The 19,158-nt window shown below is 39.5% G+C and overlaps 3 protein-coding genes across 5 annotated transcripts; 1 reads left to right on the top strand and 2 right to left on the bottom strand.

The window, feature by feature from the left end:
- Nucleotides 1-288: 288 nt before the first annotated feature.
- Nucleotides 289-5,925, bottom strand: usp30 (ubiquitin specific peptidase 30). 2 transcript variants are annotated; one of them, XM_077561386.1, is made up of 14 exons: nucleotides 5,591-5,925; nucleotides 5,241-5,389; nucleotides 4,294-4,403; nucleotides 4,050-4,223; nucleotides 3,851-3,954; nucleotides 3,667-3,765; nucleotides 3,177-3,222; nucleotides 3,002-3,096; nucleotides 2,595-2,654; nucleotides 2,437-2,523; nucleotides 2,295-2,366; nucleotides 1,964-2,186; nucleotides 1,775-1,886; nucleotides 289-1,390 (listed from the first exon to the last, which is right to left on the bottom strand). In XM_077561386.1, the coding sequence occupies exons 2-14, from the start codon at nucleotides 5,309-5,311 to the stop codon at nucleotides 1,153-1,155; spliced, it is 1,491 nt and encodes a 496-aa protein (XP_077417512.1). In that variant the 5' UTR covers nucleotides 5,312-5,389; nucleotides 5,591-5,925; the 3' UTR covers nucleotides 289-1,152. The 2 variants fall into 2 exon arrangements, with proteins under 2 accessions (XP_077417512.1, XP_077417513.1); XM_077561387.1 differs by lacking the exons at nucleotides 5,241-5,389; nucleotides 5,591-5,925 and adding an exon at nucleotides 4,966-5,147.
- svopa (SV2 related protein a) lies at nucleotides 4,774-13,337 on the top strand. The gene is made up of 17 exons (XM_077561385.1): nucleotides 4,774-4,906; nucleotides 5,697-5,823; nucleotides 7,077-7,240; nucleotides 7,338-7,423; nucleotides 7,523-7,621; nucleotides 9,221-9,292; nucleotides 9,561-9,685; nucleotides 9,765-9,828; nucleotides 9,940-10,065; nucleotides 10,308-10,436; nucleotides 10,535-10,608; nucleotides 10,730-10,806; nucleotides 11,161-11,265; nucleotides 11,435-11,546; nucleotides 11,646-11,727; nucleotides 11,854-11,943; nucleotides 12,006-13,337. The coding sequence occupies exons 2-17, from the start codon at nucleotides 5,789-5,791 to the stop codon at nucleotides 12,219-12,221; spliced, it is 1,656 nt and encodes a 551-aa protein (XP_077417511.1). The 5' UTR covers nucleotides 4,774-4,906; nucleotides 5,697-5,788; the 3' UTR covers nucleotides 12,222-13,337.
- Nucleotides 13,338-13,450: 113 nt separating this feature from the next.
- LOC144048914 (D-amino-acid oxidase-like) lies at nucleotides 13,451-18,776 on the bottom strand. 2 transcript variants are annotated; one of them, XM_077561388.1, is made up of 11 exons: nucleotides 18,682-18,776; nucleotides 17,695-17,890; nucleotides 17,505-17,619; nucleotides 17,128-17,204; nucleotides 16,856-16,921; nucleotides 16,171-16,225; nucleotides 14,830-14,934; nucleotides 14,654-14,730; nucleotides 13,999-14,116; nucleotides 13,722-13,820; nucleotides 13,451-13,640 (listed from the first exon to the last, which is right to left on the bottom strand). In XM_077561388.1, the coding sequence occupies exons 2-11, from the start codon at nucleotides 17,886-17,888 to the stop codon at nucleotides 13,515-13,517; spliced, it is 1,032 nt and encodes a 343-aa protein (XP_077417514.1). In that variant the 5' UTR covers nucleotides 17,889-17,890; nucleotides 18,682-18,776; the 3' UTR covers nucleotides 13,451-13,514. The 2 variants fall into 2 exon arrangements, with proteins under 2 accessions (XP_077417514.1, XP_077417515.1); XM_077561389.1 differs by lacking the exon at nucleotides 16,856-16,921.
- Nucleotides 18,777-19,158: the final 382 nt, after the last annotated feature.

Here is a 19,158-nt window from a genome sequence, read left to right as displayed (position 1 = left end):
CTTTAACAAGTGAGTTTCACATGGGACATAGTACAAAAGGATGACTTATATCTTGATAAAGTGGTGGTGTCAGTAAGTTAAAAAAGAAAAAAAAGATTATAGACGCACAAGTCTCATTGATTTACAGAAATCTTCTATTTGCATCAAAGGTTCGACCAAACAAATATTAAATTAAGAGTGCACTGTCTTTTGAGTTAACCACAAAAGTTTAACTTATTTCAGTGACCATTGTGGGTTTTTAATGGAGGGTGCCAACAATTGTGTCCACATGTACCAGAATCTGGAGCCTTCTTGCTTGCTATAAAGAGTGTAGCATTTATTATTTTTAATTCCATAAAACAGTCACCTTTAGAGATTGCACACAAACATTTCACATGAATATACTGTACAAAAGTGCAAATTGCAAATATTGAAGACAGGCCTCTGCACCACATCCTTACTTCTCAGCTGATTTGGAAGGAGGAAAATGGCAGTTAGAAATAACTTACAGAGAAACCACCGTTTGGACATATCCGTTACAGATCCTCATGACAAAGCTGAATTTGGACCCCAAATTATCTTGTCTTTTTTTTTTTGTTTTACGTCCGAGTAAAACAATTGCCACACGCGTATGGCTTCATATTTAAAATCTCAGCGACATCATGACACTTTAACTTCAAATGTGCAGCTACAGTATGCAAATGGTGATTCTGTAATATAATAACAGATAGATCCAAATAACTGCATAATTTCCACAAGATGTCTACATACATTGTTAAATGATTTGGAATGATTATCATCAGTGCCATGTATGCATAATCATTAAAATTCTGATTGATGATTCTCAGTGTTGAAAAACTGAACCAACCAGCACTCCAATTGAGTTCTTAAAACATCAAGAGTAAATAATACATGAACCTATTGAGATTTGAACCAGGAATGTACCATCACATAACATTTGTCAGTTTGTTTTCCTTTTCAAATCAAATACATTAGAGTAAGTCATGTCCTTTGGAATTGACCGAAAGTTCTTGCTATGAACGTACACACACAAAAATTTACAGTCAAATGATAAATTCTTGTCAACTTCATCAACTATGCTGTAATGGGCACATCCATTTGTGACATTTGACTGTGAAGGCAGCAGAATGAATTTAACCTCTGAGCCTTCACTTAATCCTGCAAATGCTTCTGGACTCTCTCATAGAATAGCATGTAAGCGTTGGAGGACAGCACCTCGTGCAGGCTAGCTTTCCGGACCGAGTCGTCGGACACCCAGAGCCACTGGGAGATGTATGGCGAGGAACTACAAGGCGGGGAGGGGCTGCGTCGGTATGTTACAAAATGTCCTGAGTGCATGTCACCATGGTGAACCAGCACAGCCGTGAGTTGGAAAAGGTACTCTGTGGAGCTGGCAGGAAGGAGATAAAGATTGTGTTTACATTAGCTGATAGATTGGAGATTTATGTTTGCTCAAGCTTCCAGATGGATTGAGAAATGGAAACCAAAGTCTTGACCTCAAAGGAGAAGTCAACACATTTTTTTTTTTAAATAATATGTTGTATGCGCCCCCACTAGTCTAGCCACAACATTCTGATTAATATTATGTTTGTGCAATATGAATTAAGCAGAAAAATCCTGATTTGAAATTCGAAGCATCACAGAATGAATTATGTTCAACTTCTTTTTCTAGTATTTCAAAATCCAAACATGGATTTAGGTCCCGCTGGATATCCCCTTGTTATAGTTATAATGGAGCATGTAGTCATGTGTTAAGGAAATCAAGGCAGCTTACCAGTAGTCATATGTGAGGCCCAGCTGAGTGGTCCCACAAGTAGAATGTAAACAGACAGATGAACCGTTTCCATTTGCAAAGGGTTTGTTGTTGTTGTTGTGATGCTCTGTATCTGCAAAACAAATGACAAGTAACTGTGAATGCATGTGACAATAGAAACAGGCTGGTTGATATGGATGCTGAACATACTTGTGCCATTAGCAGCAGGCTTTTCCATATCCTTGCTTGAATTTTCTGCCTTTTGGTGCTTCCCGGCACATTTGGTGCGCTGACTTGTCTGCATGGAGGCGTTGTGTTTGTAGCGGTCCATTGAGAGATACTCCGTAAACTGAACATGCTCTTGTCGTTTAATTGGAGTTCCTTCGCTGGACCATGTGAGTCTTTGCAGATGGATGCAGAGGCACTGGGGCAGCTGACAGAGGAAGGAACATATTGGATGGATGGGTAATCAGAATTGTCATTCGTTCTTCAGTATTGACATACAGTAAGTACAAGAGGACATGCAAAAACAGCAGATTACCTTTCCCAATTTAAGCTGCTTTACAAATGTTGTCCGCTGACTTTCCAAAAGCTGTCCATTGACTCGTTGAAGCTAAAATAGAAAAACCATAAACCCTTTAGTTATTTGCATTATGTAAGACAATTCATAAGGGAAATAATACCTTGGTGCAATTTTCACACTCTACTTCCTTGATAGTTTCTGAGGAGATGAAATGCTGTAGACACTGATCCAGAGAGACCGGTCGACCCTAAACACAAATACTCATCACATTAAAGCAAAATTTACATTTTGTCATGTTTTAATGAGGATTCTACTTACCCACTGAGGTAAAGGGATGGATAACGAAAGGCTTTCAAAAGAATCATACCGCACTGGGCTCTGAAAAATAAAACATTCTTCTTGAGGACAAGAAGACATCAGGACTGTTCCATTTTTAATTCTGGGGCTGTCCACCATTGTAAATCAAAGGATACAAAATAAATGTGCCTAACTTTTAGTCTAAATAATCGGGGGAGTTGTATTTTGTTTGCATGCTTGGATTTGCTTAAACACTGCTTCCTGGTTCATGCAGAATGACACATAATCCCCAAAAAAATGTAAGTGTAGTTCCAACCTTACAGAATTAAATAGAAATAGGCTAGGTCTTTTACTATATCTATTCATGTTAACTAATCTTAAAAAACAGATGAAATCTTTGTACTGTCATAGAAAACAAGCACACTCACTTGTTGCTCACACCGCTTGCACAACATGTTACTCGTTAAACGGCCATGAAAAGGATGCTGAAACTTCCAAGGGCTTGGAATCGGGTGAAGAGGGGCTGCAAAAAGCGGGGGAAGAAAAATCCTGTTTATCATGTTTCCACTCTGACCTAAGACTGAGTCAAATGTCCTCTTTTACCTCGACTTCTGCAAGTCCTTGTTCTCTCATCTTGATTGGGAAGGCTCTGACGGAAGCGCACATACAGAATTTGAAATGTATACGGTGCTACCAATTTAATTCATTCCTTTCCGTGACCAAATTTGTATCTCACTTATCTTACGGTAACAATACATTCTCCCATTAAAATGAATTGAATTGAAATGCCATTAATCCATTACAGCCCCCTTCAAAAACAACACGTTTTTAATGAAAGCAATAATAGCACTCTGTCATAATAAGAGAATATAAAATATAATCAGACCATCAAAATCTAATATTGGTCCATGCCCATGTGTTTTATTTGTGCATCGGCAAAATCTAGTCACATTACAAATTCCATTTGTTTTTTCTAATGTGAACAACTAGATACAAAGATCGCTTTATTGTCTTACAAAAATCTATCCACAAATCCTAGAGGCGTGTGATACGTTTCAAAACCTTCCAACATAGCTACAAAATTGCTTCTTACTTCAAGAGACTGCATGTCAAAAAAGTGGGTGACTTTCGGCTGGCGATCCCTCTCCTCCTCAAGAGATGATGTTAGGACATGAAAGAGTTCGTGGGCATCCTAACAAGGAGGGTCAATGACAATAAAACAGGCCATTTCCAAAAATAGGGAAAAAAATCCCCACTAACGAGCACCAAAGACCAACCTGCTCTTCAAATGAACTGATGTGCCATCGGTATAGTCTGAGAACATCCAGCAAGCACCCAGCATCCAGCACATCTTCATCCCCAGGCTCATTACTGGACAGCGCTGTCAACACAGAAACAACTCTCAGGTCTAAATTTGGAGCAGTCACAGCTTGTCTAGAAGGCTTTGATTTTACGCCTCCTACATTGTTTCCCAACCTTTGAGAAGCTGGAGAAGCGTTGTGGACAGCTTGTTTTCTTTGCACGACTGGATTGCAGGTGAGTTTGAAAACCACTCCAGCCACTGGATGAAGGACGGGCATGATGCCAGACCCTGGAGCAAAGAGTTCAGGAAGCAAGTGTTGCCCAAGTTCAAAAGACCAGGAACCATACCTGTATAAAAGCATGCCATTGTTAAAACTTCATCTTCACAATTGCCACAGTGAATCATGTGAGTTCTCACCTCTCCTTCTCTTCTTGCGCTCCGTGATCGGGCCCCACAAAACGTACACACCAGCTGCAATGGCAGCAGCAACACCACCAATGACACCCCAGTTTTTTAGCATCTTGTTTCTAAAGAAGAGAGAACATAATGAACATAGTTAAACATCTCGAAGCATTGCAGTTTATTTTTTGCTGTTAGTGGTTATGATTTTATAGATACACTAGTATGTTTTGTGCGGAACTGGCATAGCTTACATTATGTTGTTTGTGTTAAATTGTATTCTTATATTCCCTGAACAGTATTTAAAATGTCCTTCGCGTGCCCCTTTAGACGTCAAGCTGGGGGTACAGTGATTGTCCGAAGGGGAAAATGAACAAATAAAAACGAAACAAAAGATGTCCTAATTTTTTTATTTGTCATTTAATAAGATAAGAAGACAAGGTCAACGTCACTCCTGCCTCATAAGAAGCAGATACAATACAGCAGGGAGAAAAGCGTGCAAATGTCCAACTATGCGTAACGCCAGCGTTGCATGATCGTTATAAGATCGACAATCACCAACTTCAGCGAGCGTGTTGCTACTTGCCGCAAGCAAACTACGGGCTGCAATAAACCCAGCATGCATTTACAGGTAAACGCAAGCCATTTATGTTGATAGTTATGTTAGCATTAGCATGTGTGCTAACTTACCAGCAGCACCGAGTTTTATCTTCCATTGATATGTTATCTGGAATCCAAAGACCTACACAATTGACCATATTAACACACATCTGATCTAGTGCGTTGGTACTTCTTTCTTCGCTCAGTATTAGTAACACGGGCATTAAACCGGTCCCTTATTTGTCTGTCTTGTTTGGCAGCTGAGCGGCGACGCATGGCGGCGTCGTGACCCGCTTCTATTTTGACCAGGTGAACCATTAACGATAAGGAGCTTAATGTGGTGTTTGCCAAGAAAAATACTTTACCTGACGCTTGGTCCGGTGCCCAGGTACTCTCTGACAAGCTTGTCCGAGCTCTCTGGTCGACACCACAACATCCTGTTGTTATTGCGGAACTATTATCTCCGTATGCATTGTTTCAGGGGAACCACAAAGGACACGTACCGAGGTGTTCACTGGGGGGAAAAATAATAAAAAGTTCCGATCGACAAAATGATGTTACGTTTGACTACATTCATTTTCTACAGTCTCTCAATGAAGAATTATATTGTAATTTAGTACATTATTTTTTTTAAGCTAGGTTTGTTTCCCATTGTTTTTATCTACGTTTATTAGTAGCACTGAGCAAGTCTTAGTAAATGAACAATATAGGCTACCTAAAATATAAACAAATATATATGCAGGGATTTATTGTAATCTGCTTTGCTGTCATTTAAACGCGTGCTGTGTCTGCCCCGTCTGTGGCTTCTCATTGGCCGTCAGTGGGTCGCTCTCCTCAGTGCTGAAATCGCAGCTCGTCGTGATCGTGTCAACGGCGATGAGGCCATACAGAGCGTCGGAAAATAAACACCAAAATGGACGATGATCTATTCCAGCTGAGACAGTTGCCGTGAGTTAAGCCGCCTTGTGCAATTTGTCATTATCTTTGCATCTGATCAATAGTGTCGCTCGTTTGTATGGTGAGCTCGCGGCACAACACAATTAGCTCACGTTGTCTCAAAGCGCCAGCGTCATGTGATGTAAACCGATGTCAACACATTAAGACGACCTGGGGATTGTGCTGGATGAAATCGTCAAAACCATATTGTGTTCTGAAACCGTGTCGTCGCATGTGCGTGTCATTTTTCTGTAGGGGGGCGGTTTTCTCTGATTTAGACAATGATGACTTCTCTACCTTAACAGCCATACTCATTTCAGTACTTAATCTCAGCCTTGTCGCCATTGGCCTTACACTATTGAGTTGTCATCAAACATTAGATATAATAGGGTTCACCACATCTGAATAGAATAGGTCTGTTTATTGAAACAAGACAGCATGGATCACATTTCTTGGAATTGAGATCTTTGATATTAATACATTGCGAAAAAATACTAGTTTAATACACACTTCTGAAATAAATTTGCTAAATTGTCTTAAGTATATATTATTATTGACAAATTATTATGCATTATGTGAAAACACTGAATTTATTCATTTGTCATAATTAATGATTTCTCAAGGAGTTATATATATGTTCGGTTCCATATGCCCGTTCTGTACGCCTTTGCTCAAATAGACTTATAGCAGGTAGACCTACTTTAGCGTGTTTTAGAAATGTGGGAGGAAGCCAGAGTAGCTGGAGAAAACCCTCACAGTACCCCCTAAACTAATCTGCAGCATGTAGAACGTAATGTTGTGTACTGTAATTACAGTGCTGGGATATCACTGGCGCTCTGCCAGTACTTAACTGCTCATTATCAGCATGTAGGAGAAAATTGCAGTCCATCTGTGGAATGTGTGCACATTTTGTAGAGCTTAGCCTGCAGAGCTTCAGATATTATTGTCACATATTTTATGGATATGCTGTAATATTCTCATATTTATTGGCAGAATAAAACATTTAACCTAACTAAGCAACGACCTTTTGACATTTGTTCTCAGCCTTGGTCTTAGTCTTGACTTGTTATTGTATCCTCCAGCCAGCACATGAGCAGCTGAATCGGGTCAGATCCAAACATCAGAGTGAAAAGATTGAAGCTCATTGCAGTTTTGATGCTTCAAACAGAGCAGATTTTCAATAGAACTGAGATTGAATTGACAGTAGACATGTTTTTCATGGATGGATTCGTAAAAGATTTGCCGATTTGATATTTCATTTCTAGTGTCGTCCGCTTTCGTCACACGGGTGAGAGCACACGCTCAGAAGATGATGGGGAAAGTCGCGACCCCCTCGCAGCGGTGCGGGTGGCAGAACCGAAAGAGATGGAGTCTGTGGCCCTTGCAGATGGAGCTCCTGTCCCGCGGGAGTTTGCCAACCCAACTGATGGTAGGCAGTTGTTTTTTGTCTCTGCACTTTTATAAGCAAGATCACTCATGTTGCAGTGTTCTCTCTTCACATTTACAAGCTATTTAACTTCTTTTAGACACATTCATGGTGGAGGATGCTGTTGAGGCCATCGGCTTTGGGACCTTCCAGTGGAAGCTCTCCATCCTCACTGGTCTGTCGTGGGTGAGGACTTCTCTGCTACACATTATCTATATTATGGATTGATGTGTTATTATACCATATGTATGTTTTTGACAGTGAACTCTTGACTATTGTGCTTAGATGGCAGATGCAATGGAGATGATGATTCTAAGCATCTTAGCTCCACAGCTTCACTGTGAATGGAGACTACCAAGTCTGGAGGTGGCACTTCTTACATCGGTAAATAAATATGTTATCATATCAGTAGTGTGCTTATTGCTCTGTTAGCTCCTCCATCCAACAAGCCATTATAGTGTTCATCTCCATATTTGTTCATTAGAAAATAATTTAAAATATCATAAAAAGTGATTTAGTTCAGCAGTTCAATTCAAAAAGTGAAATATATATTTTGCACGTGGAAATGAGCCAATCCTTCCATTCATCTTAGTTTTGTTTTTTTGTTGTCTTTTTTTTTTTTTTTTAATGAAATATAATTTCTTGAAATGCTGAATTTGGGATTTTTGGGGGGCAGCACGGTGGCTGACTGGTTAGCACATCCGCCTCCCAGTGCAGAGGACGTGAGATGAGTCCGGGCTTCGGCCTTCCTGGGTGGAGTTTGCATGTTCTCCCCGTGCTTGCGTGGGTTTTCACCGGGTACTCCGGTTTCCTCCCACATTCCAAAAACATGCATGGCAGGTTAATTGAACACTCCAAATTGTCCCTAGGTGTGAATGTGAGTGTGGTTGTTCGTCTCTGTGTGCCCTGCGATTGGCTGGCAACCAGTTCAGGGTGTACCCCGCCTACTGCCCGAAGCCAGCTGGGATAGGCTCCAGCACCCCCGCGACCCTTGTGAGGAAAAAAGCGGCCAAGAAAATGGATGGATGGATGGGATTTTTGGGGTCAAAATCAGTTTGTGTACTAGTGAATCTATATAGTCTATGAGTTTCACTTTTTGAATTGAAACACTGAAATAGTTTTCTCAAATTCTAATTCACGCAGATCCACCTCTATATGATACATTATGGACAAACAATTGAAGATGCAGCTATTAGTAGGATACTCCGAACTTTACTATTAGTACCACATGCCATTTTAAACTGCATTATAACCAACACGACACTGGCCTTCATGTATCCAATCTAATTATTTATATAATAATGTGTATATATATATATATATATATATATATATATATATATACTATTTAATATTGCACATGCATCGTTAGGTAGTCCTTAAAATTAAAAAATATATATTGTTTTGTTTTTTTTTGTAAGTGTATGTCTAGCTACCGACAGAGGGGGGCGCCATAGAAGAATCTTGCCTAGGGCCGCCACATTGGCTCAGGCCGGCCCAGATACTGCCATTAGAAAAACTATTACCAACATATTCGGACAATTGGTTAAAACACCCAAGTGGGAATAGATGGAAAGATGGAATTGGTCCCACTTATACAACAACAAAATTTTGAGATTGCGGTAATATCAAAGGTCACTGTTGTTGCCTTTGAAGTAGCATCTGTTGGCTTATCATCTCTGTTCTAGTTAATTCCAAAGAGGCTGGGGTCAAATTATTCCACACCAGACATGCATTTAAGACACTTGGTTTGTATATTCGGACAAAGTCGTGCTGGGACAGAAAAGAGCCCTTTCACAAGCTCTTCACAAAAAGTTGGAAGCACAGAATTGTGGGTGTGGTCCAAATGTGTGTTTAATATGAATGCAGTATTGTATTAAGATGTGTGTCTTATTGCTTGTGTCCACATCGTGTATTTGTAACACAAGCAAGCATTCCAGTGATGTTCCAGCTTTCTCTGACATAGTTTGTCAATTGACACAGGCGGTGTTTATTGGAATGATGATCAGCTCCTCCCTTTGGGGAAACATATCTGACAAGTACGGAAGAAAGACAGTGAGTACATTTTCTTTTTGTAAGAAAGAGCACTATAAACATGAGTGAAAATGGGGTTAGGCAGTAGGTCATCTGTAAGGACTTGTGCTTAATATTTTATTTGTATTTTTATTTTAAGTCATTGCTTAGGGGATGCTAATGTGGCTCATGGCAAACATTTTTTAAATTGCATTCAACACCAACAGCCAAGGTCATATTGATGAATTTAGATCAAGCTTTTCCCAAAATGCTTCCGTAGTGTATTTTATGATTGCGTTTTCACACACAGGGTCTGACAATGAGTGTGTTGTGGACGATGTTCTATGGTCTGTTGAGTGCTTTTGCACCCATCTATGGTTGGATCCTCTTCCTCCGCGCTCTGGTGGGCTTTGGCATCGGTGGAGCCCCACAGTCGTGCGTATCCCTCATCCATCAATTTTGCACAACCAACCCAAGCAAGAAAATGAACAATGTTTGTTTTTTCTTTCGTTAGTGTCACACTGTACGCTGAATTTCTTCCCATGAAGTCCCGAGCAACTTGTATATTGCTAATTGAGGTTTGTACTGACTATCTATCTCGATGGTTACAGCTGCCAAGTTAGCCAAGTGTAATATGTACCGAACATCTGGAGATGTTTTATTCTTTGTTTACTACTTTTGCTTTACAGATATTCTGGGCACTGGGCACAGTGTTTGAGGTCCTTCTTGCTATTCTAGTGATGCCTTCTCTGGGATGGCGTTGGCTTCTCGGCCTCTCTACTATCCCCCTTTTCATCTTTGCCATCCTATGTTTTGTGAGTACAAAGTCAGTGTCAGTCTAATTTAACGTATTTCTCCATTGTTTATAAACAACAATGATGAAGTACAATTGATACTTGCCTGTTACTGTCTTTATGGGGGTTCAGGTGGGCTTTTCACTTGCTGACCTCAGCAACACCCTTGGTCAAAATTGGAATCCACTATGATGTCTTCTTTATGTTGTGCATGTTCATTAGAAAGCTTTGTAAACTGATGTGTCTCTTCATTTTGGTGGCAGTGGCTACCTGAGAGTGCTCGATACGATGTGCTGACGGGGAATCAAGAAAAAGCTCTGGCTACTTTGAAGCGGATTGCAATGGAGAATGGAGTACCCATGCCGCTGGGAAAACTCATTGCAGCCAAACAAGTAAATCCGTTTCTGAAGATCTTAATGCTCCCAATCCTATTCAGATTGTGACCTGTGAGTGTTGTCAGTTTCTTGATTTCTGTTTTTTTTTTCATCAGGAGAATCGTGGGAAGATTCGTGACTTGTTCTCCTCGCACTTCCGCTGGACAACAGTTCTTTTGTGGTTTATTTGGTAAATGGAGGAAATAATGTCATTTATTGCTACCCTTGTCTGAAAAAAAAAATCAATTAGAAGTAGTACTTAATGAACACATTAAGTTCAATATTCAGATTTTTGTGTCTCTTGTCCTCAGGTTTGCAAATGCCTTCTCGTATTACGGCCTTGTGTTGCTCACCACAGAACTCTTTCAGGAGGGCGGTGCTTGTGGAAGTGAGTTACTCCATCATGTTTTCTTTTGTTTTATTCGTGAAAGACAATGTTGTTTATTTTTTACATTGACACAGATTATACGACAGGGATCACCAAACTTTTTTAAATTGAGAGCTGCTTTTTGGTTCCTGATAAATGCAAAGAGCTATCAGTGGCTCAGTGGCCTTGTGGTAGAGTGTCCGCCCTGAGACTGGGAGGTTGTGGGTTCAATCAATCCCCGGCCGGGTCATACCATACCTCGTAAAATGACTCAACTAGATAGGGGTAGGCCTATTGGGTATTCTAGCACAAAAACAAATACACTATAATTAACTGATTCAAGCTGGAAATGTGTTGTTCTTTATTCCTCTCTAGTGTCCAAAGGTAATAAGATGGAGCTCAGATGCAACTTGGAGTGTAAATATTTGAACAGCGATGATTACAAAGACTTGCTGTGGACAACCTTATCGGAATTCCCAGGTAAATAAATAATTGACTTTTAGATTGTATACAGTATATTTTTCTTGATTATCCATTCACCAGATCACACATTTTAAGAAATTAAGAGTTGACCATTTATATTCTCAATTGTTTTGTACCTTGACTATGTTGCATAAACTTATTGAGGTTATGCGTTCATGTTCCACAGGACTGTTGGTGACTTTGTGGGCGATCGATCGCTTAGGAAGAAGGAAGACCATGGCCTTGTGTTTCCTGGTCTTCTCTTTGTGCATCATTCCTCTCTATGGTTGTGTGGGGAGGTAAAAGGAGAAAGTTGTGTTAAACTTTTTTTTTTTTTTTTTTTAAGTCAAACTGTGTCATCGTCATAAAGCTCAGCGCGGCTTCTCATTTGGTTACAGAACGTCCATGACGGTGCTGATATTCATTGCCAGAGCTTTCATCGCTGGAGGATTTCAGGCTGCCTATGTGTATACCCCAGAGGTTAATTGCAGTGTTGACTTAGACTGATTAATGAATAGGATTTATCTAGTTTGAAGCTAATCGATATGGCAGTTAAGGACTGAGAGAAGTAGTAGGACCTTAACAGTATTTTCTGATGTTCTATAGGTGTATCCAACTGCAACCAGGGCTTTGGGCTTGGGAACAAGCAGTGGAATGGCAAGAGTTGGTGCCCTCATCACACCTTTTGTTGCACAGGTAGCACCTGCAAATGTTGGCACTTTTAAACAACAAAGTGACCCTTCTCCTTTCTCTTGCAGGTGTTGCTGGAGTCGTCTGTTTATTTGGCTCTCTCGGTGTACTGCTGCTGCTGTCTGCTTGCCGCCATCGCATCTTGCGCACTGCCAATTGAGACAACGGGACGAGGCCTGCAGGAATCCAGCCAGCGGCAGTGGGGCCAGGAGATGATGGGCCGAGCCTCTTCATCACCAAACTCAGGGCCAATCCCTCCTTCCAGCTCCAGCTCCCAGGGCTGAGCAATGTTTGGGATGATTACAGTGAAGAGCGAAGGACAAAAAAAAAGCTGCAGTGGCTTTTCGTGTGCATCTCACGTCCCATTTACAGTTACTAAAGTGACTTCAGAGAAGAAGACGGCACAAAATGTCACTGCACATAAGAGTCTTCATCCACCATTGCCATCCATTTTGCCACTGTATACTCCAACAGAAGAATAGGTGAGGACAAGTGAGGTCTCAGAAATTGAGAAAAAGTTATTTTTTAAAAATTATGCAAATAAAAAGGGGAAACTGGCTACAGTAACAGTTAGAAAATATAGATCTACTGTAGCTTCAAAAAAATCCAACTCAAAAAAGCCTTAAAAAAATTGAAATATATTATTTACCTGGAAAACATCTACCTTTGTTTTGTTAGTTGTGATGGGCCTCAGTAAAATCTCAGCTTCTTTTTAAGCTTTCATTCATTCACTGCAGGCTTAAGTAAACAGCTGAATAATAAATCATTTTGTTTACATTATAATGATGGTGCCCAAGCGTAAACGTGAACAATTTGTTTTAAAGAATAAATCCATAAATAAAATGGACAACCCAACTCCAGCAGCAATATTAATGTATTTCATGATAATTTTTTGACAATATCGAAATGTGTCAGAGTATTTAGTATGCACCATTTGTGAAGTCTGCGATATTTCTGAAATATGACTCAAAATAACTTGCATTGCTCTGTAAAATACATGATTGAATTCAAGTATGGGAGAATTACTTTTTTTTTTCATCACATCTACAAGGCTTAATCAGCCTAATTAAAAATAAAGTGCTGTTATTACAATACTTATGTGACTATGTGGTGTTAGGATCTCGTTGAATTCTAAACATCAAATGAAATACAGTCATTTAATTTATACTGTACCTCTGTAAATAATTCATCGAATTTGGTTTAGTTTCTTTAGAAAGAAGTGATGGAGAATGACATATTTTTGCACTTATACTATCAGCTATGCTTTATTTGAAAAACAAACAGCTGGTTGTTACAGTATTTATTTAATAAGTCTTAAGATGTAATGTACATTGAATCTTGTGAACACAAACAATGTAAATGTACCACATCATGGCAGTAAATAATCTTTGTAAAAGAGATGATTTGATGTCATTATTCATTACAGGGATTTGTAAATTTCATATTTAATTTTAGATCATTTATTTTAAGCATGTGTTATTTGTTATTTTATTTAAAAGTGAATAACAATTGCTCCCCACTATAATGATAATGACATAATTAGGTTATGATTTGATTACAATTAACTAGAAACAAATTCACAGGTGAGCTTTTAGTTCCTTCCCCTTTTGTTCCAACATTTGACCAAAAAGCCTGGCTGCTTCCTGTGCACAGCCTCTGGAAATGGTTATTCCAAAACCTCCGTGGCCATAGTTGTGAATCACCTACAGGACAGTCACAGTAACTCAGAAACGTTGTACCAATGTTCATATCTGGAATTATGATCAGATGTTTTGAATGATTACCTCAACTGCAGTGGTACCACACAGTATAGTCTCTCTCTCCAGTCGCACCTTTTTACGGGCTGGCCTGAGGCCGGTCCAGTCATCAACTATCTTGGCATGCTATGGCCAGAAAACAACATCAGCATGTCCTTTTTCCATTGGATCTCTAAAGATTGTGAGCATTGTTGTGTCTTTTGTACAAACATGAACAAAACTCTATAGGATATTTTAAAATCAAGTCGGCAGTTGTGTGCTTCTAACTTATAAAGGGATATGTTCAATTGAAGTACTACATTACCCTTAGACTAGGCTCGAGCTGGCAAGCCTTTTCCCAAATGTCCTTATGATCGCTGGAATCATTTCTTTCATTCCAGTTTCCTATCTGGAACACCCCGCCGACTGCCACAAGACGACTCCTGCAGTTACAAACGTGTGAAAACAGGAAATAAAACAACCCTCTGACAAGTGTACTGCACATCAGTAAATTTGCAACCTCGAGTAAAGTGGGTGTGATGGTAAAACATTTCTCTGTGTACACTTTGAAGGCTAGGGTCTTGCATTACATTCGTCATTTGGGAGATACAGTATGTGTAAAATAAAAAGCGCTACTTGAAGTAATCGAAAATCCTTTCCTACTGGCATTTTACCAACACCAATGCAGTATGAAGTCCAAGGTTGAATGCCGCACCTAGAGTGTGAAGTTTAACCACTGTCACTGTCCATAGTCCTTTTGTGTTAAAAGTTCATTGTTGCTGAAGCCGTTTTGCATTTATTCATTTGAAAATTAGATTCAGTCATGCAACTGCATACATTTCCAGTAAAAAGCCATTTTTGGTGAATCCTATCATAAAGGGACATCCAAATAAATCCTAGCTTGCTGTTATCGGAAATGAAATGCAAAAGTGGCTTTGGAGTGCAGCAAATGTATCAGTGTCAGTGCCAGGTACTACTACCCTGGGATGATATACGGTGAATTGTAAATCTCTCCAGTGTGGGTCAAAATCCAATGTTTCAACCATGGGGCCTCCACCTAGAAAACAGGAATGTGAAGAAGTACGTAATAACTTTTTCTACTCTCTCTACTCTTTTTACTTTCTACCCAAATGATATGTACAGTGAGTTTCCTAACCTTTATTATCTGTCCCCGGCCTGGTTGGAGCTCAGGGTCAGGCTGGAGGTCACCAGATCTCACCCCAGTACAGTTTATTATCACATCTGCACCGTTTTTACTTAGCTGCAAACAGGGAAGGACAAAGTATTTAAAGAAAGAAAGAAAGAAAGAAAAGAAAGAAAGAAAGAAAGAAAGAAAGAAAGAAAGAAAGAAAGAAAGATAGAAAGAAAAAAAACACTCAGCATTTTATTGTGGAAATTATTGGATGGTATATTAAACAAAATGTTTAAATATAAGTTATGCCCGAAATTATTTCTATCCTGGCCAAATTTAAAGCTCGGGTTTTTGTTGTTTTCTTGCTGGAGTTACATAAGGAAGCGCTGAAGGACAAGTTGTGTTTGAGACATTGAAAAGTATTTGACTTTTTCATTGTTTTTTTACATTTTGAAAAGGTTTCATATGCTGGTAACCTTGCCAGCTAGATGAATTCTCGCGGTATTTGTGAGTTCACAAACTCCAGAGAATACATCTCTTACCGCTCCTGTTGATACGTTTGGCAGTCGATCTTTTTTCGATCGGACCAATCAGGCGTTGTTTAGGCAGGACGAAACCAATAAGCGCCGATGGCGGGGGGAAACAAACAAACCTAACAGACGAATGGATGCTGCAATTAATTATGTTCTCGCAGAATTACTCACTGTTTCCTTGTTGAATTTGAACAGTGAGAGGAGTTTCGTGGTTCGCGTTTACCCCCCCTGCCCCCCTAGACAAGACGGAAGACGAGATTTTCGTCCGTTGCCTTGATTGGTCAAAACAAAATACAGCAAGCCCCGCCTTTCCCGAACGGGTTTCCCTAGTGAAGTACCAGATTGATAATGTGAAGAACTCCCTCGAGTAAATCACAATTAGCAATCTGGTTGGCGAGGTTAATATGATGAAGCCTGCAGGAATGTTGGCCTGGGCAGGAAGGAAGTGACATTCTTTTGGCCTCATTTTTAAATCCTAAATGCTCCTCATTTGCAATAATATTGGTAATCCTAATTTATTTTTATAATAATTTAATATAATTGTAAAGTTTGACACCTTGAGTGTCACAATGTTTTTTTTTATATATATATGGTTCATTATAAATTGTGATGAATGTTTTTAGACATGTTTTTGTGGATATTGTCAGGCATTTTTGTTTAGCCACCCATATCGCTTCACACAAGATCTTTGACTCTTGTGCCACTTCCTTTTCTAGCCAAAAGATGAACAGTCATTCATTCATCATAAATCACTTTATTTCAAAATTTGGCCAGTGTGTGAAGACACTGGGGCTTTGATTGTGTGCACAACTAGACGGTTTAAAAAGCTAACCTCTGTAAAGGAGCCAATCTTCCTGTGATGAAATTTCACACCACGTTTTGCCAACCTGAGGATAACAAACGTAATACCAGAACACGTTAATTATGATTCTTTCATTTCTGCTACGCAAGTCGTTTGGACCCCACAGTATGGCATGTAGATGTAGATGTACTTGAATGGGTTGATGTCTAGACTATGTAAAGAACTTTTGCAGTGTTTACTAAAAGACAGTTTGCTGGGATAAATAAACCATTATGAAAAAAAATACATGGATTAGGTCCATCTTCCCATGTCTTACAGTAACTGCTTCTACCCTCAGCGTGCATCAATGATCGTGTGAAAAGCCGTAACTCATTACATTTATTAGATTCCTTTTTTCTACTGTAAAGACTTTATTTTGACGGTCAGGTCTCATCGGCCATATGAGGCAGTGAATCAAAGTTCAAATAATATGGAATATGTGTTCTCCATTCATGGTTTAATGGCTTACTAAATTACAAATGGCTACACAACAGTCTTAATGACCTTTGTCTGGTTCAACTCAGTTTACAACAAAAAGGTACAATTTTATTTAAAAAGAAAAAAAACTGTGTGTAGCCCAAAGCAGCTTATGAATTAAGACATTAAGACAAGGATATGAACTGAAAAGTAAGAAAATATTGAGGCCATATTTGTGTCCATACATGCAATAACTCACCATTCCATCAGCCAAGGTAGGTATGTTTTACCTTCCAAAATGAGAGCAGTGTTGAACCACCCATAACTAAAAAATAAAATAAAATAAAATAAGAAGCTAGCGTTCATTTTAGAGGAAACAGGTGTGTTAGAAATGAATGTTATCATCCATTCAAACATTACTGTAGTAATAAAGTTTTGCAATCTCTTTGGGACATGCCAAATGCTCTGGAACAAATCACAGCTGCGCTTTTATGCCCCCTCTGTGTTTTATAGTCACGCGGCAGATTCTACCTGTAGCCAGGAAACATCTTCAGCTCTCGCTCTGTTAGTTGTCTGAAGCCCAGGACTATGTCTTTAAATGTTGGGTCCTGCCCACAAAAACAACACATGGGTGAGGGCTGACTTTGTGGCCAGATTGTTGTCTATTGCACCGTCCTATGGGGGAACCGAATTATAATTGATCTACTGCTTGCGATTTTAAAACAACTTCATAAAATCTCAGTTATTGTTTTATGACTGTTGCTGACATTCATCCCTCAAAGTTACACTATCAAAGCAGCCTGTGACTAGATATTCCATTATAGTACACTTAAAAGCATGTTCAACTTTCAATTTTAAACTAGTATTGGTATCGGAGTTATTAATGTTAAATGCAAAGCTTTACTCACAGGAGTTGGGTTTGTGCAAAGATTGTAACCGGATTGGAGGAAAAGACCCATTTTTACACATTCCGGTGAACGGAGACAGTTCACCAAGTAGTCAAAGGTCTGTTTACACCATTCCCTGAAGAGAAGGAGGATGTAGCATTGAAACAAGAACATTTTGAAGAGGAATAGGAGTCGAAGATAATACACATACCTCTCTTGAACGTTGCCCTTGTCGTTGAGATAGGGCTGCCAAAGGCCTGCTGCGCCATCACTGGTGGTCAGCGGGGTGAAGTAGTCTGCATACACCTCAATGATCAGTGGAGTGACAATGGAGTGATACTGCTCATAAATGCTCTGCGCTGTGGTCAGACCGATGACTCCAGCACCTATTACGGCCACACGCATGTCTGGAATAACAGAACAAAAGATAAGTTACACAGTAACACATCCATGGATAATCTTAAATTGTCAATGAACCTAACATGCTATTGTAATGGACGACAGGAACATACTGCAGCCCACAGTACCAACTCCACACAGGAGGGGCTGATTTGATTTGAAACCGGACATACTGAGGCAGGTGTGAATACACTCGCCCACCTTGCTGACCTCATTTAAATTATAATTTATTTAAAGGCCACAATGTTTGCACCTTATAAATTTCACTGTACAGTATTGTACTACTACTCACTAATGAAAAATCCTGGGTATTCAATATACACGACTAAAGTAGTGCAGCGCACCAATAAAACAAAAAAAACAAAAACAAATCATTAACATTGATTGGTTGTGACAGCTTAGGTGTAGGCTATGTAAGAACTAGAAAAATTCCCGCGGAAATTTTGAATGGGACTGCTGACTCATGTAAATGAGCTAAGAATAAATAAAGCCTGACCGCGACTTTATTCAAAAAGTGCAGATCAACTAAAACGCACTCTATTTTTGCACATAGCCATTGCTCTCATCAGGCGAGACTACAACAGTTCGATTGTACGGTAACTAAAAACTAAAGCTGGATGGAACTACTTTATCCAGTTCACAAAGTTCGCAACCGAATAAACAAGCAAGCTGTATCGCATTCCTATTTGCATATACCCAAGGGCTAAACTTGGTTCCGTAACTTTCGGCTTAGCATCCGGAAATACAGAAGTGATCGTAAAACGCGTTCACTTGCAAATTGATTGTCGAAACAACTTACTGTACGGTCAGTGTAGAAGCTGATCAATGAACACGACGTGACTGAAACCACAAACGTGCACCAGCTGTCAGATGAGCGAGGGGCGGAGTCTATCTTTACAAACACAAGGAAAGGCTCTATGGAGCCTCAGCACTGACATTAAGATAGCGAGAAAAAGTTGACTTGACGTTCGATGTTTGATATTCACTCCTATCGTCTCATTTATGGACCATCTACAAATTATATTCTCCGGGGTGATTTATCATCAAATAGCCATAAAGGTTTATTTTATTTTTATTCTGACTGCTGTAGTAACTGGCATAACTGGTAATAAGCAACTACCTACTACAGCTCCAATATTTATCATATCTCTAATTTTGGACAATGTGGAGACATTCAAGAGACTAAAAGGACCACAAACTATCAAAAATATTCACCAAAAATAAAAAAACACATTTTGTCATTCTGATTGCTGCAGTAGATAGTAATGGTATGCAA

The sequence above is a fragment of the Vanacampus margaritifer genome, chromosome 3 (genome assembly GCF_051991255.1).
Source record: "Vanacampus margaritifer isolate UIUO_Vmar chromosome 3, RoL_Vmar_1.0, whole genome shotgun sequence".
Classification (NCBI taxonomy): Eukaryota; Metazoa; Chordata; class Actinopteri; order Syngnathiformes; family Syngnathidae; genus Vanacampus; species Vanacampus margaritifer.
Note: the sequence above shows the minus strand (reverse complement) of the source record. Positions and strands in the feature narration are given on the sequence as shown.